The sequence below is a fragment of the Monodelphis domestica genome, chromosome 4 (assembly GCF_027887165.1).
Source record: "Monodelphis domestica isolate mMonDom1 chromosome 4, mMonDom1.pri, whole genome shotgun sequence".
Lineage (NCBI taxonomy): Eukaryota > Metazoa > Chordata > Mammalia > Didelphimorphia > Didelphidae > Monodelphis > Monodelphis domestica.
In genome coordinates, this window is record NC_077230.1 from 121,345,781 (window position 1) to 121,370,288 (window position 24,508).

At 34.6% G+C, this 24,508-nt stretch overlaps 1 protein-coding gene and 1 long non-coding RNA gene across 5 annotated transcripts in view; one reads left to right on the plus strand and one right to left on the minus strand.

Moving 5' to 3' along the window:
- PTPN4 (protein tyrosine phosphatase non-receptor type 4) overlaps positions 1–24,508 on the minus strand; it is a 259,634-nt gene that overhangs the window by 55,079 nt on the left and 180,047 nt on the right. For all 4 annotated transcript variants that reach the window (XM_016433589.2, XM_056793752.1, XM_056793751.1 and 1 more), the window contains 3 exons: positions 22,111–22,179; positions 8,179–8,304; positions 5,255–5,413 (listed from right to left, as the gene is read on the minus strand). In XM_016433589.2, the coding sequence (XP_016289075.1) occupies positions 5,255–5,413; positions 8,179–8,304; positions 22,111–22,179 (354 nt within the window). The remainder of the gene's footprint in view (positions 1–5,254; positions 5,414–8,178; positions 8,305–22,110; positions 22,180–24,508) is intronic.
- The window catches only part of LOC103099397 (uncharacterized), a 189,450-nt gene continuing 171,541 nt past the window's right edge, over positions 6,600–24,508 (plus strand). Inside the window, exons 1-2 of the long non-coding RNA XR_008911163.1 lie at positions 6,600–7,171; positions 20,683–20,793. This is a non-coding gene — a long non-coding RNA (uncharacterized LOC103099397). The remainder of the gene's footprint in view (positions 7,172–20,682; positions 20,794–24,508) is intronic.

The window sequence follows — 24,508 nt, forward strand, 5'->3', positions numbered from 1 at the left end:
TGACTTCTTATATATAGCACAATAATATCCTATTACGTTCATATATCATAATTTGTGTGACCATTTCCCAACTGATTAGCATTTTATTACAAACTCAAAATATTCTTCCTCTTTAATGAAAAGAAAGAAGAAAGTGAATTTCCTCTCTGAATTTATCTCTCTTGGTCAAAAATGGCTATTTTAATTAAATGACATTCAGTTTTATTTTATTATTTTCCCCCCTGTCATATTTTAAAAGAAAACTTTAGGTTCCCAATAGATAAAGTCCTCCTTTATAAGATCAGGATTAATTTTGATTTTAAGGTGACTCAGTGGATAGAGAGCCAGGCCTGGAGATGAGAGGTCTTGGGATCAAATCTGGCTTCGGACACTTTCTAGCTGTGTGACCCTGGGCAAGTCATTTATGGCAACTTCCCAGTCTTTATCACTCTTCTACTGAGGAATCAATACAAAAATAAGGGATTAAATTTTAAGTTAAAGTATTTACATTTTGGAAATACATTAATAAAATATTTCTTATAAAAGAGGTAATTCTTTTAAAACATCTCTTATTTTGAGATATTCTCCTCTAATAAAGGTTAATGAAAGAAGGAAGAAAGGAAATAAGTATTTAAATGACTTGATCTGTCGGGCCTGGTATTATGTGATTTATAAATACCATCTCACTGGATCCTCACAACCACCCAAGGAGGTTGGTGTTGTTAAAATTTCCATTTTATAGTTGAGAAAACTGAGGCACACAGATTCTGAGTTATTTGCTAAGGGTCACACAACTAGTATTTCAATGAATTTCTGTCTGGGTCTTTTTGATACGTGGTCCAATACTCTATCCACTACTTTTATATGCCTTTGAATGCCACAATAACTCATCTATATTTAACCTCAGGCCTCAGAGAAGGTTAGAAGAGAGTCTTTTCAAATTTTAACTTTTTAATGCAAGTTTGTTTATATTGAAATACAAAAAACTCAAAAGCAATGCCTCAAATTTAGTATTGCATTAATTTATATATCCAAAGTCAAAATTCCCCTGAACTAAAGATACATTTGGCAAGGCTTTCTGAAGATCCTAACAACTCCAAAATTAATCTGTTAAGCTATTATCACAGTGCCTTATTTTCCCTTTGCTCTCTGTAGCTGGAAGTTCCATAATCTAGGACCCCTAATACTCAGCACAAGAAACGAGTAATTAAGACTAAGGCAAAGAACTCATAGATGGTGGGGATGTGAGGAAGTATCGAGTTAGAGGGCTCCTCAAGAATACAGAATAATATGGTTTCAGAAGCTGGCCTGGGTTGGAGCTGGCTTGTGTGTGGTAAGGGCTCAAGTCCATAGCTGGGAGAGCTGGGATCTCATTAAGGATAATATATGGTCTCTGTAGTCCAAACCATAATAATATTTGCATATGTCTACAAATGATGTCAGCAGGTATCACAGTAAATATAACTGAAGAGACACTTTATATTGATGGACAAATAAGTTATTTACACTAAACTACTACAGTACTGGAAGGAAATAAGGTTGTTATAAATCATCAGAGTGTACTTATAATTTAGTTAGAATGGTATACATAATTTGGTTCATTTTTTTCAAATGGCTTTTGATTGCTTGGATATTAATGGTAGGGCTGGAGAGATAACATGGCTAATGTAGGGCTTTATTTTGCTTGATTAAGTATATATTTCTTAAGGTCTGATTTTTTCCCCCCACTTTCTGAGGAAAAAAGATAGAAGGAGGAGAATTCTAAGTTGAAAGCAAAATAATTTTTTTTTTTTAATTAAAAGCAGGCAACTTGGAAAGACCTTAGAATTCTGTACAATGTAATGATTCAATGATCATTAACCTTTGATGAGTCATGCTAGCCACCATCTTCCTAAAAGAGATGTGATGGATATAAAATGCAGTATAAATTATACATTTTGGGACATGGTGAATATATTTGGATTTGCTTTGTCGTTTTTTCTCTTTTTCACTGTGGAGAAAGGGGGATCTAGAAATAGTGCTGCAAAAAAAAAAGGAAAACACTGATGCATCTTTAAAAAAGTACACAAAAAGGGACAGAAGTAGTTCAGAGGGAAACAGACAGGCAAGACTATTTTGAAAATAATGGAAATATTCTTTTATTGGTGCTCATTAATTCCATAATTTTAATTTTTAAAAATAACTATAAACTAAGTCTTTCAATATTGTCTGTCTCTATAATGTTGTGGTTGTTATGAATCATTTTCCTGGTTCTGCTCACATTTACATCAGGTCTTAAAGTTTTTCCAGGTTTTTCTGAAATCATACTCAATCATTAATTGAATTACTACATTTTCTGTGTTGGAGCAGCGTTAATTACTATATCCAACTATAATGAAATAGTCTGAACTCATGAAATTTCAAACAAGGATTCATTTTCACACTGGTTAATATGTGGTTAATATGTAACTAGTACATTTTTATGGTTTAGATGATATATTATTGCTTACTTATTTTAGGTTGTTGAGCAGAAAATACTTTTGTAAATTGTAAAATATATAAATACAGTATTATGAAGCAAATTAGAATTCCTAGAGAGATACTATACATTCATCTAAAATACTGGCAAAATTAAAGCATTTCTAAATGTACTGAAATTTAATTGAACAAGTTCTTTCATAACTGTGAATATGGAATTGATTCTCCCCTTGCCTACTTTTAAATTTAATCAACCAAAAGTGAAAACACCCCTACTTAAAACTAAGTAGGGGAGGGATTCACTGCCTATATATTTTGGTCACTTCCTATGAGTCTCTCTCAGCAGCTTTGGGAGCTTTTGGCGGAGTTTGGCATGCTTGCGGCTTTGCGGATCCTTGGAGCTTATTGGGAGGAGCTCTGTAGTGTGGTTTAGGTGAGATGGTCTCCCTGAGTCGATCTTGGTGTGATAAGACTGACTCCCCTTTTCCTTGACCGTCTGAAGGCACTAGCCCCCAAGGAGGCCCCTCATCTTGGAGGAGGCCTCATGGCTGGAAGCTGAGCTAGATTTAATCTTCTGAGAAGGCCCCTGGGCTGAGGCCTTTAAACTCCCCTTGGCTTAGGCCAAGCTGGGGCTGATCTTCTACCCTTTCCCTCTTCTTCTTAATTTCTCTCTTCTATTGTAAATAAACCACCATAAAATCCCATACTGACTTGAGTATTTCATTAGGATTGAATTTGAATCCCTGGTGACCACTAATATAATATAATCAGTCTCAACCCCAAATTTTACCCCTAACAGTCGTTATGTGTCAGAATTACACATAAAGTCAGTCCTTCTCTAGGTTAAACTAGTTGGCATATAATGGGATTGAACTGGGGCCTCAACAAAAACCAAGTGCCCTACATGATTTAGAGATTTTTCTTTCAGTGTATTATCCTATGCTTTATCAAATAATTATTTTGTATTCTTTTCAGATTTAGCAAAAGAATAAACCTTAAAGAAATAGCTTAAATTCCACAATGATTTCTGTACAAGGTATTATGCCAGGTGCCAGAGATACAAAGACAAAAACAAAAGAAGCTCTGCTTTCCAGGAATTTACAAAGCGATGGAATTTACACATTTGTTGTCACATATTTAAATTCCAGAAAATAGTATGTGCAGAACACTACAGAAAAACAGTCTGTGGCACATAGTCTGTTAGGTTAGTTATGTTTGAAATTTCTCTTCTTTTAGGGAATAAAGTTAATTAGTATTAATTTATTATAAAGTATTTAAATTTTTACATTTACTATCACATTTGGAATTTTCTTATCTTCACTCTATAATTGAGGAAAATGAGATTGAAAATAACTTTCTCATAGTTATCTAGAGAATATAAGAGTAGAGGTTTGACTATAAATTCAGAATTCTTTCCTTTATATTATATTTCACATTTGAAGTTCAAACAGACTGTTAGATTAAAAACCGAATAAACAAAACTCAAATTAGTTTTATGATAATATTCAGACTGAGGGAAATCTTGAAGTTTTAATCAAACTTAATTTAGGTCCTGACCTTTACTGTTGAACTTTTTGTTTATTTGTTTAGGTCTGAGGAGGTGAACATTGAGATCTCTATCTATAATAGTTTCATTTCCTAATTGTCCTTGAAATTTGATTATTCTTTCTTTCAATTATTTCTGTATTATGCCATTTGGTACCTATACCAGTTATAAGGAGTGAGAAGAGGGAAGAGCTCAGTATGATTTTTAGGTGGAAAACCTGGGGTAGTCCTCAAAGAACAGCATATTCTTAATGGAAATAAGAAAATTAGGAAGAGAAGGCAGGTTTTGGGAGTAAAGGTAAAATGGTTTAAAAAGTCTAATAGGGAAATGCTGAGTTTGAGACATCTATAGTCCTACAAGATGGGAATTGCCAGATACAGTTAGTTAGAAATCAGGACAGTTAGAAACACCAATCTGGGCATTGTCTGCCCAGAGCCTCCTTACTGGAACCAATGAGAGCTGATAAAATTAGGAGTGTAGAGAGAAAAGAGAAGAATTTTTGGGACAAAGTCTACACCTGCCAAGTCTGATTACCCAATTCCTCTACAGCTGCCCCACAAGATATCCCTAAAGCACAAATCAAGCCTTTTTACTCTCCTCCTCAAGGACCTTCTGTAAACCTTTTCCAGAGAGATAGCTTAAGAGTTTATGGTGATTCCAGAATACTCTTAGTCTGTATGTAAGACATATGAGTTAGTAAATTAGTATTTAAGTTTTTTGATGTATAGGTATGCATTTATTATAGGACAGGTTGAAGAGGTAATTGTAGTGGTTAAGTACATACAAGGTTTTATCATCATATAGCAATATCTAGGTGCAGGGATATAAATATAAACATTCTGCATCACTGGTTCTTTTCAAGACAGAGTGTGGAAGACCACTGTCTCATATTTTTCCTGGCTACTCAACACTTTTCTGATATATCTCTTTCCATTTTCCATGCATGTAAAAAAATCAGAGTTGCCTCTATTCCAGGACACTTTCCCCCTTTTCTCTTATAACATTAGTGCTATGTTACACCCACAACAACCAGGAGTGTTTAATTATTATGCAGCTATAATCTGACTCAGTAAAATGATAGGAAAATTTCAAATTCTATACTAATAGGAATCCTTATATACAAATAAATTCACGTGAGGCACACAATTAATAAAAATGTTAAGCAAAATACAAATGAAATGCTACATTAGGTAGCATACCTTATCTTAACTTATGGAATTTCAGACACTAAAGAAAATGTTGGCAAAAAAATTGAATGAATTAAGAGCTTACGGTGATGATTCCAGAATGATGCTATTAGCCTGTGTTGATGAAGGAGATCTATGGTTCACAAAAACTTCACTCGGAGAGGTATGGACTATATGGTCTACCAAGTGTCCAACTGAGGATGGTCGTAGTCGAGTTCCCTCTTGGGTAAATGCAGAGTTTCGACTAAATAAAAATAAGATAAATTTTTTAAATTATATTTTTTAAAATTATAAAGTTATACCCAAAAGTTTTCTTTTCAAAAATTAAAGATTCTAAGTAAGTAATATCTCTTTTAATATTCCCAAATTTTCATTTTCTTAGGACTTATTTTAAACATTAGCAACTGACAGTCAATCATCATGGTAAAACTTTGACTATCATCATAACAGAAATGAACATGATGTTATTTATTAAATCACTGACACTACTTTAAACTTTCTACTTAATAAATTTTAAAAAATTATTTGTATCGAAATTGTGTTCCTCTGTCCCCCTGATTTAAGGGGCTTTGTTTCTTCCTCTATCTCATTCTTCACTTTTTTGAGTGAATCCCACATTCTGGAAATGTGATCTTCTGCATAGAAGCATTTTCCTTTAAAAAAAAAATGTGTTTTCCTCTAAGGTAGTTCAAATTTTTTTTTTTTTAGTTTCAACTACTGAGTTTTGTGTATGTGTGTGTTTGTTTATAATAATTGACCACATGGCCTAGCTTCCCTGGGACAAATAAAAAAAAAATCTATACTTGATGGGGGGCAGCTGGGTGGCTCAGTGTATTGTGAGCCAGGCCTAGAGATGGGAGGTCCTGGGTTCAAATCTAACCTCAGACACTTCCCAGCTGTGTGAACCCTGGGTAAGTCACTTAATCCCCATTGCCTAGCCCTTACCCCTCTACTGCCTTGGAACCAATACATGTCATTGATTCTAAGATGGAAGGTAAGTGCTTAAAAAAAATCTATACTTGATGAATGAGTAAATAGGAAACATTAGGCTCAACTGTATACAAATGATTAAGTACTGAGATATGGCCATTTATAATACTTCTAAGAGCCTAGAGTTTATCCAGGGAGGCTTATAACTGAGGTTCTTTTTTTCTGGAACACAAGAGAATTCCAAAGGATAGAAATTCCCCAAGTCCTAATATAGCTCTATATTATACATATATTACATATATATATAGCTCTAATATATATATATTATATATATATATATCTAAGAGAATACTCCTGCTACTTGTTCTGAGATTCCCAAGGCTCACTTCTTCCTGTACTATGGGTACACTAGCAGATTATTACAGTTAGCAATTATTTACAATGACTGATGATTAAGTTAGTTAATGATAGAATTGAAAACTGCCTGCAGCAAAATGAAGATTCACAATTTGATATACAAAGCAAAGGTTTGAGTTAGTTTAAGGAAATCCTTTCCCTTACTTCTGGGAAATAATTTAAAACTCTCTCTGTTTATTTTAAGTTAATCAATCAAGAATTTGAAGTACCCCTACTTAACACTTAGTAAGTCATTAACAGAAAAAGTTCACACCCCGAAGAGTACAAGCACTGCCCTCTAGGCAGTGACAGGTAAATTGGGAGGCTGTGATTGGCTCCTGTGAAGTCGGAGAGAGACAGGAAGTGAAGTGGAGTAACTGCTTATAAAAAAGCCAGCCCAAAGATTCCTGAGGAGCATTTTAGGAGGAATTTGGTTGAAAAGGAGGTTTTTTTCCTGTGATTCATTCTCTGAGGCACTTTAGGAAGACCCATTCAGCATTGGTGAGTTGGGCTGAAGAAGCATTCTGTGCTGCATAGATTCAGCATTGTGACTGGAGCTGAAGGAAGAGTTTATGCTAGTGACACCCTAGTTGAAGAGGCTACGGGACTTCCACGGAGAGATCAGAACTTTGTCGAGGTGCAAGCTGAATTTTCTTCGGATAGGAACTCAAGGGTGGTAGGCTAGAAAATATTTTCAAATTCCCTCATATGTTTCCCTCCTTTTACTATATTTATATTATATTAAATTATTAAGAGCTACTAACAACATTTTGACTTTAGAAGTTAATTTTATATGCCACGACCACAATCCTTTTTTTAAACCATTATTATTTTTGTCAAACCAAATTTTTAATTATTACACTTCCTTAATGGACTTAAGTAGGGAAAGAAGAAAACTGAATAAAGGGCTAATGTATTTTCATTACTTTGTTCAATTTTGTCCAACTTTGTATTCCCATTTGAGGTTTTCTTGGCAAAGACACTGGAAGGATTTACTCCAGCTCATTTTACAGATGAGGAACTGAGGCAAATGGTGTTATAAGTGACTAATCAAGGATCACACAGCTAGTAGGTGTCTGAGGCTAGATTTGAACTCAGGAAGAAGAGTCTCTCAGACTCCAGGCCTGGTGCTACACTGTGTCACATAGATGATTGAGGTGATGGTAAAAAATAATAACATAAGATTACAGTTTTACTTTTATAGGGCAGAAATTAATCTTAGAAAATGTGTAATAACGGAAACAGTGAGAAGCTGCAATAACTTGAAGAATCGAAGTCAGAGTTCCTGACCTTTTTAAAAGAGAGCCATTATTTTGAAGTTATAAGATCACTTTTGAGTTGGGGTGGTAGTACTGTTAATGAGAGCTGCAGCTGATTCCCTTTCTCTAGGATAGAAACTAGCAACTCATTTGGTTTTACAAAGTAAGGCTTTGGATCTAGTGGTAGGTAGTTGGTCACTCATGGTATAAAATCAACTATTTTGGGAAGGGTGAGATTTTTCTTTTCACCTATTCATGATATGATGGCAACTACTGAGCTAGATCAGATGATGTATGCAACAACAAATATACTGTATTGAGCTAAAATTGTAGTCCTACATTGTACTTTGGAAGATGGATAGCACTGATGATTAATATTTAAGAGGTCTGTACTAATGTAAACCTGAGGTCGTGTTTTACTTACTGATTTGGTGTTCCAGGTGGAGAGCGTGATGGTAAACTTTGTGTTTCTAATCTTTCATCAGACAATGAATTTCTACTCACTACTTCCCAATCCATCAATTTCCGTGCCAAAGGTTTACTTGGGGATCTGCAGAAATAACAGGAAATGGCTAAAATTGTAAAATAGGACCTAATTATCTACCCAAACCTTAAATGAAATCATAGTATTTCTTTCAGGTGAATGAAACATTCTCCGGAAGTAATTACATGCAAGAAATGAATGTTTTCAGTATTTTTCAGTGTTCTTTGTCCTCATTGTGACATCTTATCATCCTCCCCCCCACCCCCCCAGCCCTAGTTCTTTCCCATACCATCACTTTGTACTGGCTACATTCTCCTCTCTTCCATATCCTGAACTTTGGTAAACCAATTCAACTTTATATCATTCTTTTCTCTGGAGTTCCCTGCCCTGTTATCCTATTATCAGTTCTGCGTTAGTTTTCAGTTACTCTATCATCTTCTGCCTTCATTCCTATTCACGTACTGATGAATGAAACTGGAGAAAATCATGAAACCAAGTAGACTGAGTCCACTACAAATTTAGGTTAAATAATTTCAACTTGGCCCTCACTGGGGTAAGGTAATCCTTTTACACCTCCATAACTGACTCACTATTCCACTCACCAAAAAGGTTTTCCAAACTTTTTTCATTTCTCCTCAAACCATCTCTTTACTCAAAAAATTGAGACTATTCTTTTAAGATCTTCCTCTTTTGCCATCCTCATCTCATACCACTCATAGATTTCTTCTCCAACACTCTCCTTTTCCTCCCATCTCTATGAAGAAGTGGCCCTTCTACTTGTCAAGGCAAACTCTTCTATATATACAAATGACCCCCTTTCATCACTTCTTACTTACTAGATATTTCCTTGCTGCCTCCAAAGACATCCAGGTTTCATCTATCCTGAAAAAACTTCACTTGATTTCTGCCATCCCAATTAGTGAGAAGGCTGGTGCTTTAACTTCCTTTTCTCTCACTTATTAATATTCTTTAGACTGCCTTCTGAACACATGCTAATCATTCAAGAGAAACAACTCTCTACAAAGTTATTAATGAACATTTAACAGCAAATTTAATGACCTTTTTCTCAGTCTTCATCCTTTTAAACCTCTCTGCAGCCTTCAATACTGTCAAATAACCCACTTCTCTCTTGTGACAATGATTTGTCTTGATTCTCCTCCTAGCTTTTTTGGATCATTATTTATATCATGGTCTTCTGACTGTAGGTGTCTCCCAAGGCTCAGTCCTGGACTGCCTTCTCTTCTTTCCATATACTATTTTGCCTGGTGATTTCATTTCTTCTTATGAACTTAATAATGGTTTCAATACAGATAATGCAGATCTATTTATCCAGTCCTAACCTCCTCCTTGATTTCTAGTCTCACATATCTAACTGCCTATAAGGACATTTTAAAACTGGATATTTTTTAGACATTTAAAAACCAAGATATTCAAAACTGAAATAATTTCCCTCCTAAATTCTTTTTCTCTTCCCTATTACAGTTGAGGGGGTGCTACCATCTTTCAATTCAGTAAGGCCATTCACTTAACTCATCATTCTCTCACACACTTCCTGTACTCCCACCCATTCTTTTGCCAGATCCTGTCACTTCTACTTTCACATTATCTCATAGATATCACCTTCTTTCCTCTAACACTGCTGTCACCCTGGCCCAGACAACTCCAAGAGCCTGGTGTTTGGTCTCCCTGTGTCATTTTTCCCCACTCCATCTTCGACTCAGATGTCAAAATGATCTTCCAAAAGTCTAATCATGTCATTCCCCCATGCCATAAACAACTGTGATTTCCTATTACCCTCAGGATAAACCTAAAATCCTGTTTAGCTTTTACATTCCTTCATAACCAGGGTCCTTGCTATCTTTCCAGTCTTTGCATATATAATTCCCCTTCAAAAATTCTACAATCCTGTGAATATGACCTCTATTCTGTTCCTGAAAGAAGCATCATCTCCCTACTAAATATACTTTCACTGTTTGCCTCCCTGGAATTCTCTCTCTCCTAACTTCCAACTCCTGGCTCAACTAAAATTCACTTTCTTTTAATTTTTTTTGAGGGGTGGGGGTTATCATATTGCACTTAAAAAAATTTTTTTTTCCATGGTTACATCATTTATATTGTCTCCCTTTCCTCTTCCCTCCCCGCTCCAAGAGTTGAAAAGCAATTCTACTGGGTTATACATTATTATCTCTCAAAAACCCCAATCATATATCCATATAAATAAGTGATAAAGTTTTCTTCTGTATTTCTACTCCAAAAATTTGCTCTAGAGGGTAGATGGCATTCTTTCTCATAAGTCCCTCAGAATTGTCCTGGATCATTGCACTGCTATTAGTAACAAAGTAGCAACAACAACAAAAAATGTATTGCATTTGATTGTCCCACAATTTTTCAGTTGCTATGTATAATATTCTAGTTCTGCTTATAAAATTCCACTTTCTATAAAAAGTTTCTCCATGTACCCCTTAAATGTAAGATTTATTTTGACAACTTTGTGCCAACCTTTCAAAGCACTCTTAATCTGGGTCTGTGAAATTCTGTTCTTAAAAATTATTTTTTAATAATATATATCCTTTGTAATTATATATTGAAAGAATTTGGAGAAGGGGACCATGGACATCATCAAATTGCCAAAAGACCTCATGACATATAACAAAAGGTTAAGAACTGCAGCCCTAGAGATTAGGAATCACTATTCTGTGGCAGGAGTCAGCTCAGATTATTCTCAGACATTGACAAACAGTTCCTGAGTTATGGAAAGAGTTGAAATGGCAAATTTTACCTTTGGCAATTTCCTATTTCTCCCATCAGTGACCCCTTCTTTTCTCCTGACAAGCGTCTCCTCCTTTTTCTAGCATTCCCTTTCCTTCAACCTCATTCATCCCAGATCTCACTTCTGTGCATTCCTTTTAAGTAAATTGATAAATAAGGCATTAGCTAACGAGGTACAAGCCTTTCCAGGAGTGTATGCATTTGGTCAAAGGACCACAAAGTCTCTCAGACCCCAAAGAGAGTATGTTAACATTCTGTCTTTTCATTTGTAAGAGAAAATATTAACCTGCATGAAAGTCGTATTGCTAATGATCTACTGAAGATCTCTCTATTTTTTTTTTAAACCCTTACCTTCTGTCTTAGAGTCAATACTGTGTATTGGCTCCAAGGCAGAAGAGTGGTAAGGGCTAGGCAATGGGGTTCAAGTGACTTGCCCAGGGTCACACAGCTGGGAAGTGTCTGAGGCCAGATTTTGAACCTGGGACCTCCCGTCTCTAGGGCTAGCTCTCAATCCACTGAGCTACCCAGCTGCCCCCGATCTCTATATTTTTTATAACGCTCCTTAAAAGTTATCCACTTCATATCATTGGGTTTTTATATTTACTATCTTCTTATGGATATTTATGGATATGGATTTTTTATGGAATTTATTTGATGGAATTTTTTATGGAATTCTTATGGATATTTGACTTCAGACTTCTGGTTTAGATACCAAAAGAAACTTCATGACTGTACACAAATACAAAAGATATTCAACACCAACCACATGTTGAGATATATTTGCTCTTTCCATTACTCAGCACTAATAAAGGCTATAATTCCCAATCCCAATTTTGAAACAAACTAACCATACGGATATGCTTTTCCCTCCCATTTTCCTCTCTAATACATACATACCATACTCTCTTTTTTTTCTATAAGCAATAAAATACTGCTTAAGATTATATTTGCTATCTAAATACAATATATCAAAATCTTAACATCCCAAACCCCTGACTTTTTATTTATTTTGCTCATTTTTATAGAGATTAAAAAAGTAGGAACAAAGATGAGTCAGCAAAGTACTGGTTTTTTTTTTTACTGATCAATGGTTATCATTAAAAAAATGCTCTGATAGTGGGCAGCTGGGTAGCTCAGTGATTGAGAGCCAGGCCTAGAGATGGGAGGTCCTGGGTTCAAGCTTGGTCTCGGACACTGCCCAGCTATGTGACCCTGGGCAAGTCACTTAACCCCCATTGTCTAGCCCTTACCATTCTTCTGCCCTGGATCCAATACTTAGTATTGATTCTAAAGTGGAAAGTAAGGATTTAAAAAAAAAAAGGAAAAATGCTCAGATAAAAAAAAAATTTGACAGCTATACTTTCAAAGTATAGTTTTATATTGGAGGAGTAATGCTAACTGTAAATGTGAGAAGTTGACTAAATTAAAGTGGTGCTTAGAAGAATAACTTCTCACTATATTATGTACTTATTTAGGGAAGAATACTAAAAATTTCAAGTTATACTCTTACTTGGAACATTCATTTACCCTGCCTTCATCAGAAACTGGATTCATTGCCCAATGTTTAGAAAATTTTCAGGGGCAGCTAGGTAGCTCAGTGGATTGAGAGCCAGTCCTAGAGATGGGAGGTCCTGGGTTCAAATCTCAACTCAGAGGCTTCCCAGCTGTGTGACCCTGGGCAATTCACTTGACCCCCCCCCCCCCCATTGCCTAGCCCTTACCACTCTTCTGGAGCCAATTGGCTCCAAGACAGAAGGTAAGTGTTTAAAAAAAAAAAAGAAAATTTTCATTCTCTTATCCTTTCAATTCCAGTTACATAAAAATCTCCATAAGAATAAACCATCTCCCTTCCCCCAGCAAATGCCTATGTGCTCTTCAACCATACTCCTCTAAATGTCCCACCCTAGATTTGATCTTCCCTTCCACTGTGTTCAAAATTTTAAAACTTCCCTTAATTTGAAGACTTCATCCTCCCATGATCCTTTCATCTTCTGGAACTCATAGACAAGCTGTTCCTTTAGAAAATACTTTCCAATACTGGTTGAACCTTCTTTCATACCTCAAAACTCTCTGGTCCCAAAATGGGAGTGAGAATATTCTGTGTTCACCACTGACACAGATTCTAAATTACTAACCTTTTCTCTTTTAAATTCATTCTATCACTGTAGATCCTTGCTACTGTATCTCTTCAGCCACAATATTCTTCTTCACAACTCTAAACTCCCAAATCCTTAATCTACTCAACTCCCATTTAGCTACTCATACACTTCACTCAAGATACAAAATAGGACAATCACACTCTTGATCTTGGCATCTCCTAAAGTATTTCATTTCTGTAAAAACTCCAAATTTCCTATATAAATTGTGTAGTCTTTTATCCTTCCTGTCTCTATCCACACTTTATTCCTCCTAAACCTAAACATAGCCTTGATCAAACACCTCTATATGCATGATTAACCATATTCCATTCTATCTTCTCCAATAAATTGCTTCTTTCAACAATCCTTTCACTACTTTTTAGTCTCTACACCTGCCTACAAAAACATCCATGTCTCTCACTATCCTTAAAAACTCTTACTTAATTCAACCATTCCCAATTGCCATCATCTCTCTCTCTTCCCCCTATTTTTGGCTAAACTTCTTGAGAAAGTCTTTTATACTCCGTCTCCATGCATAAAATCAGTTCCTTATTTCAATCCTGACATTTAGTGATAAGTTAAAGACCTACTAATTGAACTCGATAACAACATTAAATTTCTGGGCAGGAGTTAAAAAATATAGCTTTTGTCTCCTTTGGAGGTTAAAGATTCATCTGAAGGAAAACAAAACACACTCACCTTATGTATACTAAGAGAATCAGGATTCCTTATTGCTGTTACTAACCTAAACATAATCTGAATTCTTTTGTATGAAAAGTAAATTTCAAGCATTTATTTTATTAACAGTTTTAACCTCAGGGACCCACCCACTCAAGTTTGCTGTCTATATTTCCTGTTATGTGTGGAAATTTCAGAGAAAAAATACCACATTGTATTTGTGACTTTGCAGTGTGGTAAGATCTATTTTCTGACCATGGCACTCTTTTTCTGCTGTGTGGGTATATTCTTTTTCTCTTTCCTCAGACAATAAAATATATTGAACACGGCTTGAAATATTTCTAGGAAGCTATAAAGCAAAAAACAAGTGAAGCAGAATATATTTGCCTAATTATTGTTGAAAATTAGTATTTTACAAAAATGTTAAGCAGAAATTTACTCTAGACTTTTGGAATATCAGTAGATATCAGTCAGATAAGGGTTCTATATCTTGTCAATATTTTAGTGAAATAAATTAATTTAGCAATTGTTAAAGCTATGGAGTATTCTTGAAGGTACAATAATTTCATTAGTTATTTCATAGAAAGTTTACAAGAAGAGAAGTTAAGGACCAAGTGTCATTGTCTAAAATAATGGATCCTAATTAAGATAATTTGAGTCCTACATTGCAACAAAAAATCTATTTAAAAAGATTTCCAACCTTTAGCTAATAGCCTACTATTCCAAGTGGGGCTTAGGGCAAATATATTATAGCACAATTAAATAATTAGGACAGTCCCCTAGAACTTACTCTAATGGATCTTGATCTGTACTGGTAAGACATTGAACTTGATTTATTTTGGTTATAAAAAAAATCTGCCAAGTTAAAGGTGAACTATTTTATTTAGTGACTACAAAACCAGCAATGTCTATTGAAGAAGTTCCAAATAAATAATAATTTTAAAAAAATATTTGTATATTTATGACAAGTTGTGATTTAAAAAGACCTCACTTATAAGGAAATATATTAAAAGTATTTTGTAGACAATATTAGCCTTGAAATATCATTTGATGCATATGTTTTGAGATTCAAAGAATTTTCAAAAGCAAGCCATGACATGGTGCATTCATCCAATTTTGTCTTTCATACAATTCTGTCAATTAATACTTATTGACTGCCTACTATGTGTAAGGCAGTATGCTAGGTAGGCACTTTAAGAGTTTTTACAATTAAAAAAATGTGATCTCTGTCTTTAGAAATGTATAATTTTTCCTGGGAGCCCACTAACTTCCTGTCATTACATACTTCCTATAAAGAGAGGATATTAGTGAGTGGGTGATCCTACTTTCTACTTTTGCTCTTACTTGGGCTTGCAGCCAGCATGGTGGTGGTCATGGGCATGTGGTCTTTATTTTGTATTTTCTTTATTCCTTGAATTCTAATGATCATTAATACATCTCCTAAAAATATTTTTATTATTGAGATTTAAGTTTAATTTTTACAGAAACTTTTAGTAAAGAGAAATGTGACATTCATACAAATGATTATAATGCAAAACAGAATGTGGCAAGTGAATAATAAAAGTATAAATAGAATACAATGAGAGCTCAGTGGAGACAGATTACTTCTGGTTGGGTGTATAGAAAACTATATTGACATTTGAGTTCAATTCAATGAAGACTGAGAACACTTTCTTTCTTTTATTTTTTTAAACCCTTACCTTCTGCCTTGGAACCAATTGGTAAGAGTGGTAAGGCCTAGGCAATGGGGATTAAGTGACTTGCCCAGGTTCGCACAGCTAGGAAGTGTCTGAGGAGAACAATTTCTTTAAAAAGGATTTTCACCTTTTTTAAAGTGGTAATGAAAAGGGCATTCAAAGTCTGAGAAGACATGAGTCCCAGATTTTCCCCAGTGATCAGGCTGACTTACCCTTACTTTCTCTGTTTTAGAATTAAAACTAAGTATCATATTCAAAGCAAAAGAGTGGTAAGGGAATGTAATTGGGGCTTGAATGACTTGTCCAGCCACATGGCTAGGAAGTATCTGAGGCCATATCTGAACCTAGGACCTGCCATTGCAAGGCCTGGTTCTCTAACCACTGAGCAACCTAGTTGCCTGGATCAGGCTGACATAATACTTCAGAAGTAGTGGAAGAGAACTGAATGCAGTAACTAATCATATAGATTATTGCAGCATCAACAGCAATAGCATATGTGACAAAGATGCATAATCAAGTCTGAAAAGAAGAATACGGCAAAGCCAATATACTGATTAAAAAAATGACATCACATATTGCTGTTACATAGGTAAAGAATACACTCTGTAAAATACATATGCAGTCCACTCTTCCAATACTCTTAAAAAAAAGTGCCACAAGGCATTCTGTTAATTCTACCTCCACATTATCTCATGTATATAGTTCTCTTCTATCTCTACTACCCTGATTATTTCTCATCTCAGCTTGGCAGGAGTCTAATTGGTCTTCCTCCTCCTCTCCTCTCTAATTCATCCTCCATATACAGGTATCAATAATCCATCCTCCATATACAGGTGTCAAAGTGATATTGCTAAGGCATAATTCTTACCATGTCACTCTCCAGCTCAATAAACTCCAAAGGCTCCTTATTACATCTAGAATAAAATATTTTTCTGACTTTTAAAATCCTTCAAAAGCAAGCTCTAAATTTACTTTTTTAGCCTTTTTACATTCTTTGGTCCAGTCTAACTCACTTTATTACTTTTTCTAACACATGACATTCCATCTAATATCCTTGTGCCTTTGCATAAATTATGTACAAGCCTGTAAAGCCCTTCTGTCCCCTCTTCTACTCCAGAGAATCCCTAGTTTCTTTCAAAGCTCTACTTAAATGCCATCTACTCTATATCTTTTAACACCTGGTGTCTCTCCGTCAGGTATCCAGACATTTAATAAGTCTTTATTTCTTTATTTTTGTCATTTGGCTTCAATTTAAAAAACAATTAATTTAAATCCTTTCCCATTACAAGTAAAAACAGTTTCAAATATTTTCAGAAGAATTTTGAATCCTGAATTCTTTCACAATCAAATGTAGATTTTACATGTATTATTTGCATATAAAACATTTCCCCATATTAACCCTTTTTTGGAAAAGAAAGAGACAAGTGAGAGAGCTACTTTGGTAGTCTAGTCAGAGGTAATGAGGATTTGTATAGTGTGAGTGGCTTTGTGAGTAGAGAGATGGGGAAACAAATGAGATTGTACAACAGGTTAGATACACGGGGATAAATGAGAGAGAGGAATTAGGAATGACACTGAAGAATGAGGCCATGCAAAATAGAACTTGCTAAAAATAGAATCATTTTTATGTACTTAAAAGAGCTAAGGCAACACTATTCTGGTCATCAAAAATTGTTAATGGCATTTATAATTCAACCTTTTAATAAATAATAAATGATTTGCTTTACAGAAAGAAAGGAATGACACTGAAATTAGGAGCTTGAATGACTAGAAAGATGATGCTCTGTACAGTAATTAGAAAATTTGGAAGATGAGGGGGAAGGTTTGATGTTAAAAAGCTGAGCTTTATTTTGGACCTGCTGAGTTAGGATGTCTAATAGAACATCCAATTCAAGATGTCCAAGAGGCAGTTAGTGATGCAGGTGAGTGATTGGCTGAATATCTCTGACTTATTTACATCAATATCTACCTTATGTGTATTTGTTACTGCCCTCATCTTGGAGCCAGTATTACATATTTATTTTTATATATACATGGAACCTGGCAAGCAGTTAATATTTACTGACTGACAAAAAGGTAATTTATTTATGTTAAAAGAATACAGAAGAAAAATGTAAGAAAATCTTATTCTTTTATTTGTAAGCAGATAAAACATCAAACCATTTTAAAATTCTATAAGGTCTTTCCTCCACTGGGCTCATAACATCAGTTTCAGTGGTTTAGGGTATTGGTCCTGGCACAGTTACAACAAACAAACAAACAAACAATAAATACATTGGAAGTGCTCTTTAGTTTCAAAACAGGGGCGGGGTGGGGTAGGGGGAAGTTATTACAGTCAAATCTTCAATTTAGGTCAATAAAAACGAATTATGTAAAAAGATTATACACTTCATCTAACTACTCAGAAAAGTACAAAACTTTATGTGCAATAAGCAATCTCCTATGACAAAAAACCTCTTGTACTAAGCCTCAGTTATGGGTAAAAAAAAAAAAGTTCTTTCAATCTAAAACCTGTGTCTGCTATAGGAAGGCTGAAGTCCTTACTTGTTTTAATTCATAGACTTTGCAATTATAGATTACAAATGATTTTAACAATTATTAAAGAAAGTTGAATTATACATACCCTGCTGAATTTAGAATTTAGGATAAATAACATTTAGTGTTTTGTGAGAAATAGGTTAGAATAGCATAAAATCATGAACCTTTCTAATACATTTAGCAAACTTCTCAAAACATAAGGCTCAGAGGCATCTAGGTGGCTCAGTGGATAGAGAGCCAAGGCTGGAGATAGCAAGTCCCGGGTTCTAATCTGGTCTCAGAGACCTTCCTAGCTCTGTGGCCCTGGGCAAGTCACATACCCCCACCAAATTGCTTAGCCTTTCTTGCTCTTCTGCCTTGGAACTAATATATTTAGTATTGATTCTAAGACAGAAGGTCTTTTTAAAAAAATTGTGGGCTCAAAACTGAACTTTTTTGCTGACACAGGTGAATTGTGAGCTCATTTATGCTAGTGTTTGGTAGCAAATATAATTATTCCATTCTGACATAAAGCCATAATTCTATGCCATTTATGAATTAAACTGAGGCCAATCACCTTCAATTCACAATGAGTAAGGCTTTAAATACTTACGATTAATCACATCCCCCAATTCCCTTATGGAACAAATTACCATATCTAATTTTCTCAATTCAAGTTGCCTTGGCCTCCCACTTCTCTAAGTATGAAAATTTCCCTCCTAGACTATAAGCTCCTTAAGGGCAGGAACTACCTTTCTGTTGGTGTCTCAGTCTCTGACTTATTATTTAAGTTTCTAACTTCCAATTTAATAAGTAATTATTGATGGCTTAGTAAATGCCAGCAAATAATAAAATTCCTTGTGCATAGTGCATGACAACAGAAAAATAAATTTTGCCAAATCATATAATATTAATTTTCTAAATTCTGGAAAATATTTACCATACATGGATAATTTAAGTTTAAAGGACTTTAAAATATCATTTTATTGTCATCATAATGAACAAAAATAGTACACTTCCATGTCTATAGGAATAAATTCCAGCTCTGAAAAAATCCTACTCTCACTTTTTCCCCTTATGTCTGCTAGGCTACAGAGAAGTGCTTGACAAAGTCAATGAACCAAGGATTTGATTCACTACAAACATGAGATCTCATTTTAACTGATCCCCTCACTGCTTCTCAGAAATAGACCTATTAATCTCTTCTTGATTATACTACTATATACTAGTTTGGCAGCAAGGTGATGGACCTGAAGTCAGAAGACTTAAGTTTGAATTGAATCTCAGACAATTAATATCTAAGAGACGTCATGGATAAGACACCACCTCTGTGCCTCTGTTTTCTCTTCTGTAAAATGAAGAGGTTGTACTTCATGACCCCACAACTTCTAAATATGCCCAGGCACACTTTTAACTGCAATATATATAATACTACTTTTCCTTCCTGACTTCTACCCCTTTCTCAGCAAATAATCACACCTCCCACTTTGCTAAGATGACAGCTATATCCTATTTAAGCTCCTCTTCTACCAAGAAACATAAGCTCTAATGTTGATCTTGTTCTCTTTCCTCCTGAATGCAGAAGAGGTATTTACATTCCTTTCCATGGTTAATATATTCCATCTTATTTCTTTTCTTACTTCCACTGGCAAACTTATTAAATGTACTCTATATACTCTTTGTTGCTACCTCTTTTCTTCTTACTCTTCCATAAACCCTAAAACCTGGCTTCTGCTTCTTCTATTCTATTAAAAGATCTCTGAAACATCACCAAATATTTAATGTTTCGTTGTTCACGTCATCTTCCAACTTCCAACTGGCTTATCGGAGTGACTTCTCCATTTCTATTAATGGTACAATTATTGTTCCATTTTTCCAGAATAATTACCTCAAAACTATCTTTGGACTCTCAAAATCATCTAAAAGTTAACATATTCAAATGAGAAATCATTATCCTTTCCTCAAAACCCAGCCCTACTATAGCAGTCACAGCATCAGAATCTTTCCAGTCACCTAGGTTCATAACCTCAGTGTTATCCATACTATTTAATCTCATCCAACACATACTACCAAATCTTGTCACTCTCTACAATATTGCTCAAATCTGTCCCCTTCTTTCCATTCACACAGCTAACACTACAGTTCATACTCTCAACAACTCTGGACTAGAATACTGACTACAGTGGCAGCTACGTGGTCCAATAGAGAAAGTTCTTAAATATGGGGTAAGGAAGATCTAAGTTCAAATCCAGTCTCAGAACCTACTAGTTGTAGGATATAGGCAAGTAATTTTAAACTCTGAATCAGATTCTGCATCTGTAAAATGGAGATAATAATAGCATCTACTCCCACAAGATTGTTGTGAAGATCAACTGTGATAATTTCTGCATAAAGTACCAAACACACAGTAGGCTCTCAAGAAATGCTTGTTCTTACTCTAATGCAAATACTATCAACAAAGCAATGGGTTCAAATCAAGAAAACATCTAATGCCCAGTGGACTTACGCGTCGGCTATGGGGGGTGGGGGGGGGAGGAAAAGAAAATGATCTATGTCTTTAACGAATAATGCTTGGAAATGATCAAATAAAATATATTTAAAAAAAAAAAGAAATGCTTGTTCTTCTTCCTTTACCTCACCTATAGGATCTTCCTACCTTAAGCCTCTCCCCTATCTGAACAATCATCCAAACAGCTGCCAAAGTGAATTTTCTAAAGCAAACAACCAAGGACTTCCAATTACTTCTAGGATAAACTGTAAGTTGCTATTTGACACAAATTTATTTAAAACCTAGATCCTTCCTATCTTTCTTCATAAATATTACTCTCCTTCATGAACTTTATAATAGAGCCATGCTGGTCTCTTTAATATTCCTTACACATGATTCTTCCTGTTTCATCACTGTACCTTTGCAATGACCCTATAGATTATGAGCTGAGGGCAGGGCCTGCCTTTTACACTTCTTGGTAGGTGCTTCATAAATGCTTACTGTCTATATCTTATATCTGAAGTGCAATCTCTTCTAATCTCTGGCTATTGGAAACCTTCATTTCCTTCAAGAACCAGCTCAAGCGCCACTTTCTATATATGAAGTCTTTCCTCTCTTCTGACTGCTAGTGCTGTCCTTCCCAAAATTGCCTTGTACACATTTTTAATATATTTTACATTTGTGCTTATATATATGTGCATGTGTACACACACACACACACACACACACACTACCTTCACTGTTAGAATGTAAACACCTTGAGGGTTTGGGGACTATTTCCATTTTTCTTTGAATATTTAAAACTCATCACAGTATCCAAAACACATTAGGCACTTAGTAAATTCTTGCTGATCGTCTGAACTGTGATTTCATTGTCCTCCAATTCAATAACCATGCCTTCTTAGATTATTCCTTCATAGTATTTCTTTTTATTCATTCTTTTACTTTTCATTACCATGGCGAACAGTGTATCACCTTATATTTTGAATGCTGCAACAGACTTACTCTTTTATCTAAACATTTTTGGTTTGTGCTTTAATACCTATAAGATTACTACAAGTGTCCATTTTATGTACAGCTATAAAGTTGATATACAATGTATGTTGTAGTTTCTTGCCTCATACTTTTGCAAATATTATTTCCTTCACTTAAACGGTTCCTTCCCTTCTGTCAGTTAATTGAAATCCATCACATTCTTAAGTCATGGGCTCAAATTCTACCTCTTCTCTCCTCCATGATTAATCAGCCTAATGTCTTTTTGGATATTTACAGAAGTTATTATCTGCATAATTATTTTCACAATCACATGCTACCTTGGTTTATGAACTTTATAAATATCTTGTAGTTTTCTCTAAATCACTGGTTACTTAATTTCACATGTATTTTTTAACAGGTATCCCAGTTTTTCAATTAAATGTTAAGTTCTTTGAAGGCAGGGGATACTTCTTTAAGTCTCCCACAATGCCTTTGGAATAGTATGTTTTAAATAAATATTTGCAAATTTGTAGATTTCTAGAATAGCCAAAAGAAATAATGTTTCTATAAGTAAAATTTTCATTTAAGGGCTAAAATATCAATATCTTACCTTGCAAATACCCTGTCTTTATTTGCTTTTTCTTTGCCATATTGTACAGACTGGACTTCTGTTCTCCCACTAAAAGAAACAAATTTATACAATAATGAAAAAAACGGCACTAACTATGCACAATATTATTCTGCTAAAAATCCTGCCACTTCAAAAATCTATTTTTCTTTTTTCAAACAGTAGATTTCATACAAAAATGTTAAAAAGAATGTCATATACTAAACATAAAGATCCAAATATAGCTAAAGCAAATAGTCCTAATGTAAAATGTGCAGTGACAAGGTCAGAAGGAATCATAAATAGTACCCGGCTAGAAAAAATTGCAGCAGTATCTTTAGTTGCCAATTCCTCCATCATTTTCACTTTTATTTCACATATGAAAAAAGCCATTTGTGTGTTATAATGGTATTGGGCTTTTGGATATATTAATGCTATTCTTTTAAAGCAACAATTCAACAGAAAGAACCAGTGGGGGAGAATTAAGAGTTGAAAATTTTATATAAACATACCTTTTACATTAAACAAATACAATTTGGAATTTCATGTTAAAGCAATAATGGATTCAATCTATATGTTATCTTAAAATCTGTAGGTAAGGAACTTTGAGGCTTCCCCTTAAGTTTTAAGATAATATATGGCAGCGATGGTGAATCTATGGCACAGGTGCCAAAGATGACACGCTGAGCTCTCTTTGGGCACTCAGCTTGTTGCTAGAAAGGCAGACAGACTCAGGCAGAGCTGCTCCCATCCTCCTCTCCACCATCCCTGATGACATTTTTTTCACATCTCCCACCCCTCCATCCAGCAGCCCAATGGGAGTGCTTCCTCCTTTCCCATGTAGGGTAAGGGGGAGGGCATATTAAGCATGTGGTGGTGGGAGGGGCCCAGCACTCAGTGGGTGGTGTGCGGGTATGGCATTTGATCTGGGGGGTAGGGTGGGGCCAGGGCCCAGCACTCCATCTCTAAAAACTTTGCCATCACTGATATATGGCAAAATCTTATCTACACCCAAACTGTAAACACCAAAGCTTATTCTTTGAAGATCATGATGTTATTAAGTAAAGTTACATAAAATACTTGGCTGGCACAAAAAACATGCCATTTTCAATTTTTTATTTACCTGTACAATCTGGTACCAAGGTACTTCCCTTAACTCAGGAAAAAAATACCATAAATATATCCAACAACCAAATATTATATTATCACCTTGTTCATCCATATAAGAAAGAAAAGTAAAAGCTGCAAAGAGTTTTCTATTCCTATTTTTCAAAAAATTAAAAAAAAACTTTTCTTTTTGATTCTGGGCCTCCTATACCATGGAGGCAGCTAAAGTTGCTTTACTTTTGGAATAATTTGTTATGGAAAGGTTTGAGAAGTTGTGGAAATCAGGTACTTCAGGGAATTTTCTAACAGACTGCTGTCATATCTAATAATATAAAATTAACATTTTACTTGATGCTGATACTTTACATTATTCTTTGAGGTTAGATTATCTCTAGATGAACAAGTAAAACTAAAGAAGAGTTCAAAGCAAGGACCAAAACATAATTTACTTTTGTACTTATTGAGAAATGCTCTAGTCTATGTCTATTTCATATTACACTTGCTTTTGATTTTAAAAATATTTAATAATATAGATAGCTATATACTTTGTAGGGTTGTTAGCATGCATGTGGGTGGTACTTTGTTAAAGGTTTTCCCTATATCTAAGATATCACCATGTGAATTTTGATATTCTGGTTTGTAACATGATCAGTTACACTGACTTCCTAATGTTAATACTATCCTTATATTCCTTCTTTAAATCCAGCTTGGGCATAATGGTATTTTTTACATGAGTTTCAGTAGTTCATTTTACAAACTTTTATTTAAAAAATTAAAATTGATATTCACTGGTGATATTGGCTTATGGTTCTCTTGTACTTTAGTCTTCTCTGGCTTAGGTATGAGGTCTGTAACAAAAAGAATGTGGTATGTTGTTTCCTCAATTTTTGAAAATAAATTTGTACTATAGGAATGAATTCTTCTGTAAAAGTTTGACAAAATTCCCCTGTAAATATATTAGGACCAGGAAGTTTGTTGAGAGTGAATAATTTAAGACCTGCATTGGGCCTTCTCTTAGTCTGGGTACTTTATATTTTTGAAGGTGTTTTCCTATTTTGGGTTTTTAATTTTGTTAGCATATAATGACAGAGAATAGTTTAGGATTATTTCTTATATTTCTCATTTTTTTCACTCTATTGTGTTCATGTTGTTTTGTTGACATAATTTTCTGTATTCTTTTTAATTGATTGGTTAAAGGTTTATTAATTTTATTAGAATTTCTTTTCAAAGAACCAGCTTTAAGTTTTATTTATCATTTAAATATTTTTCTGGTTTGGAGCTTATCTATTTTTTT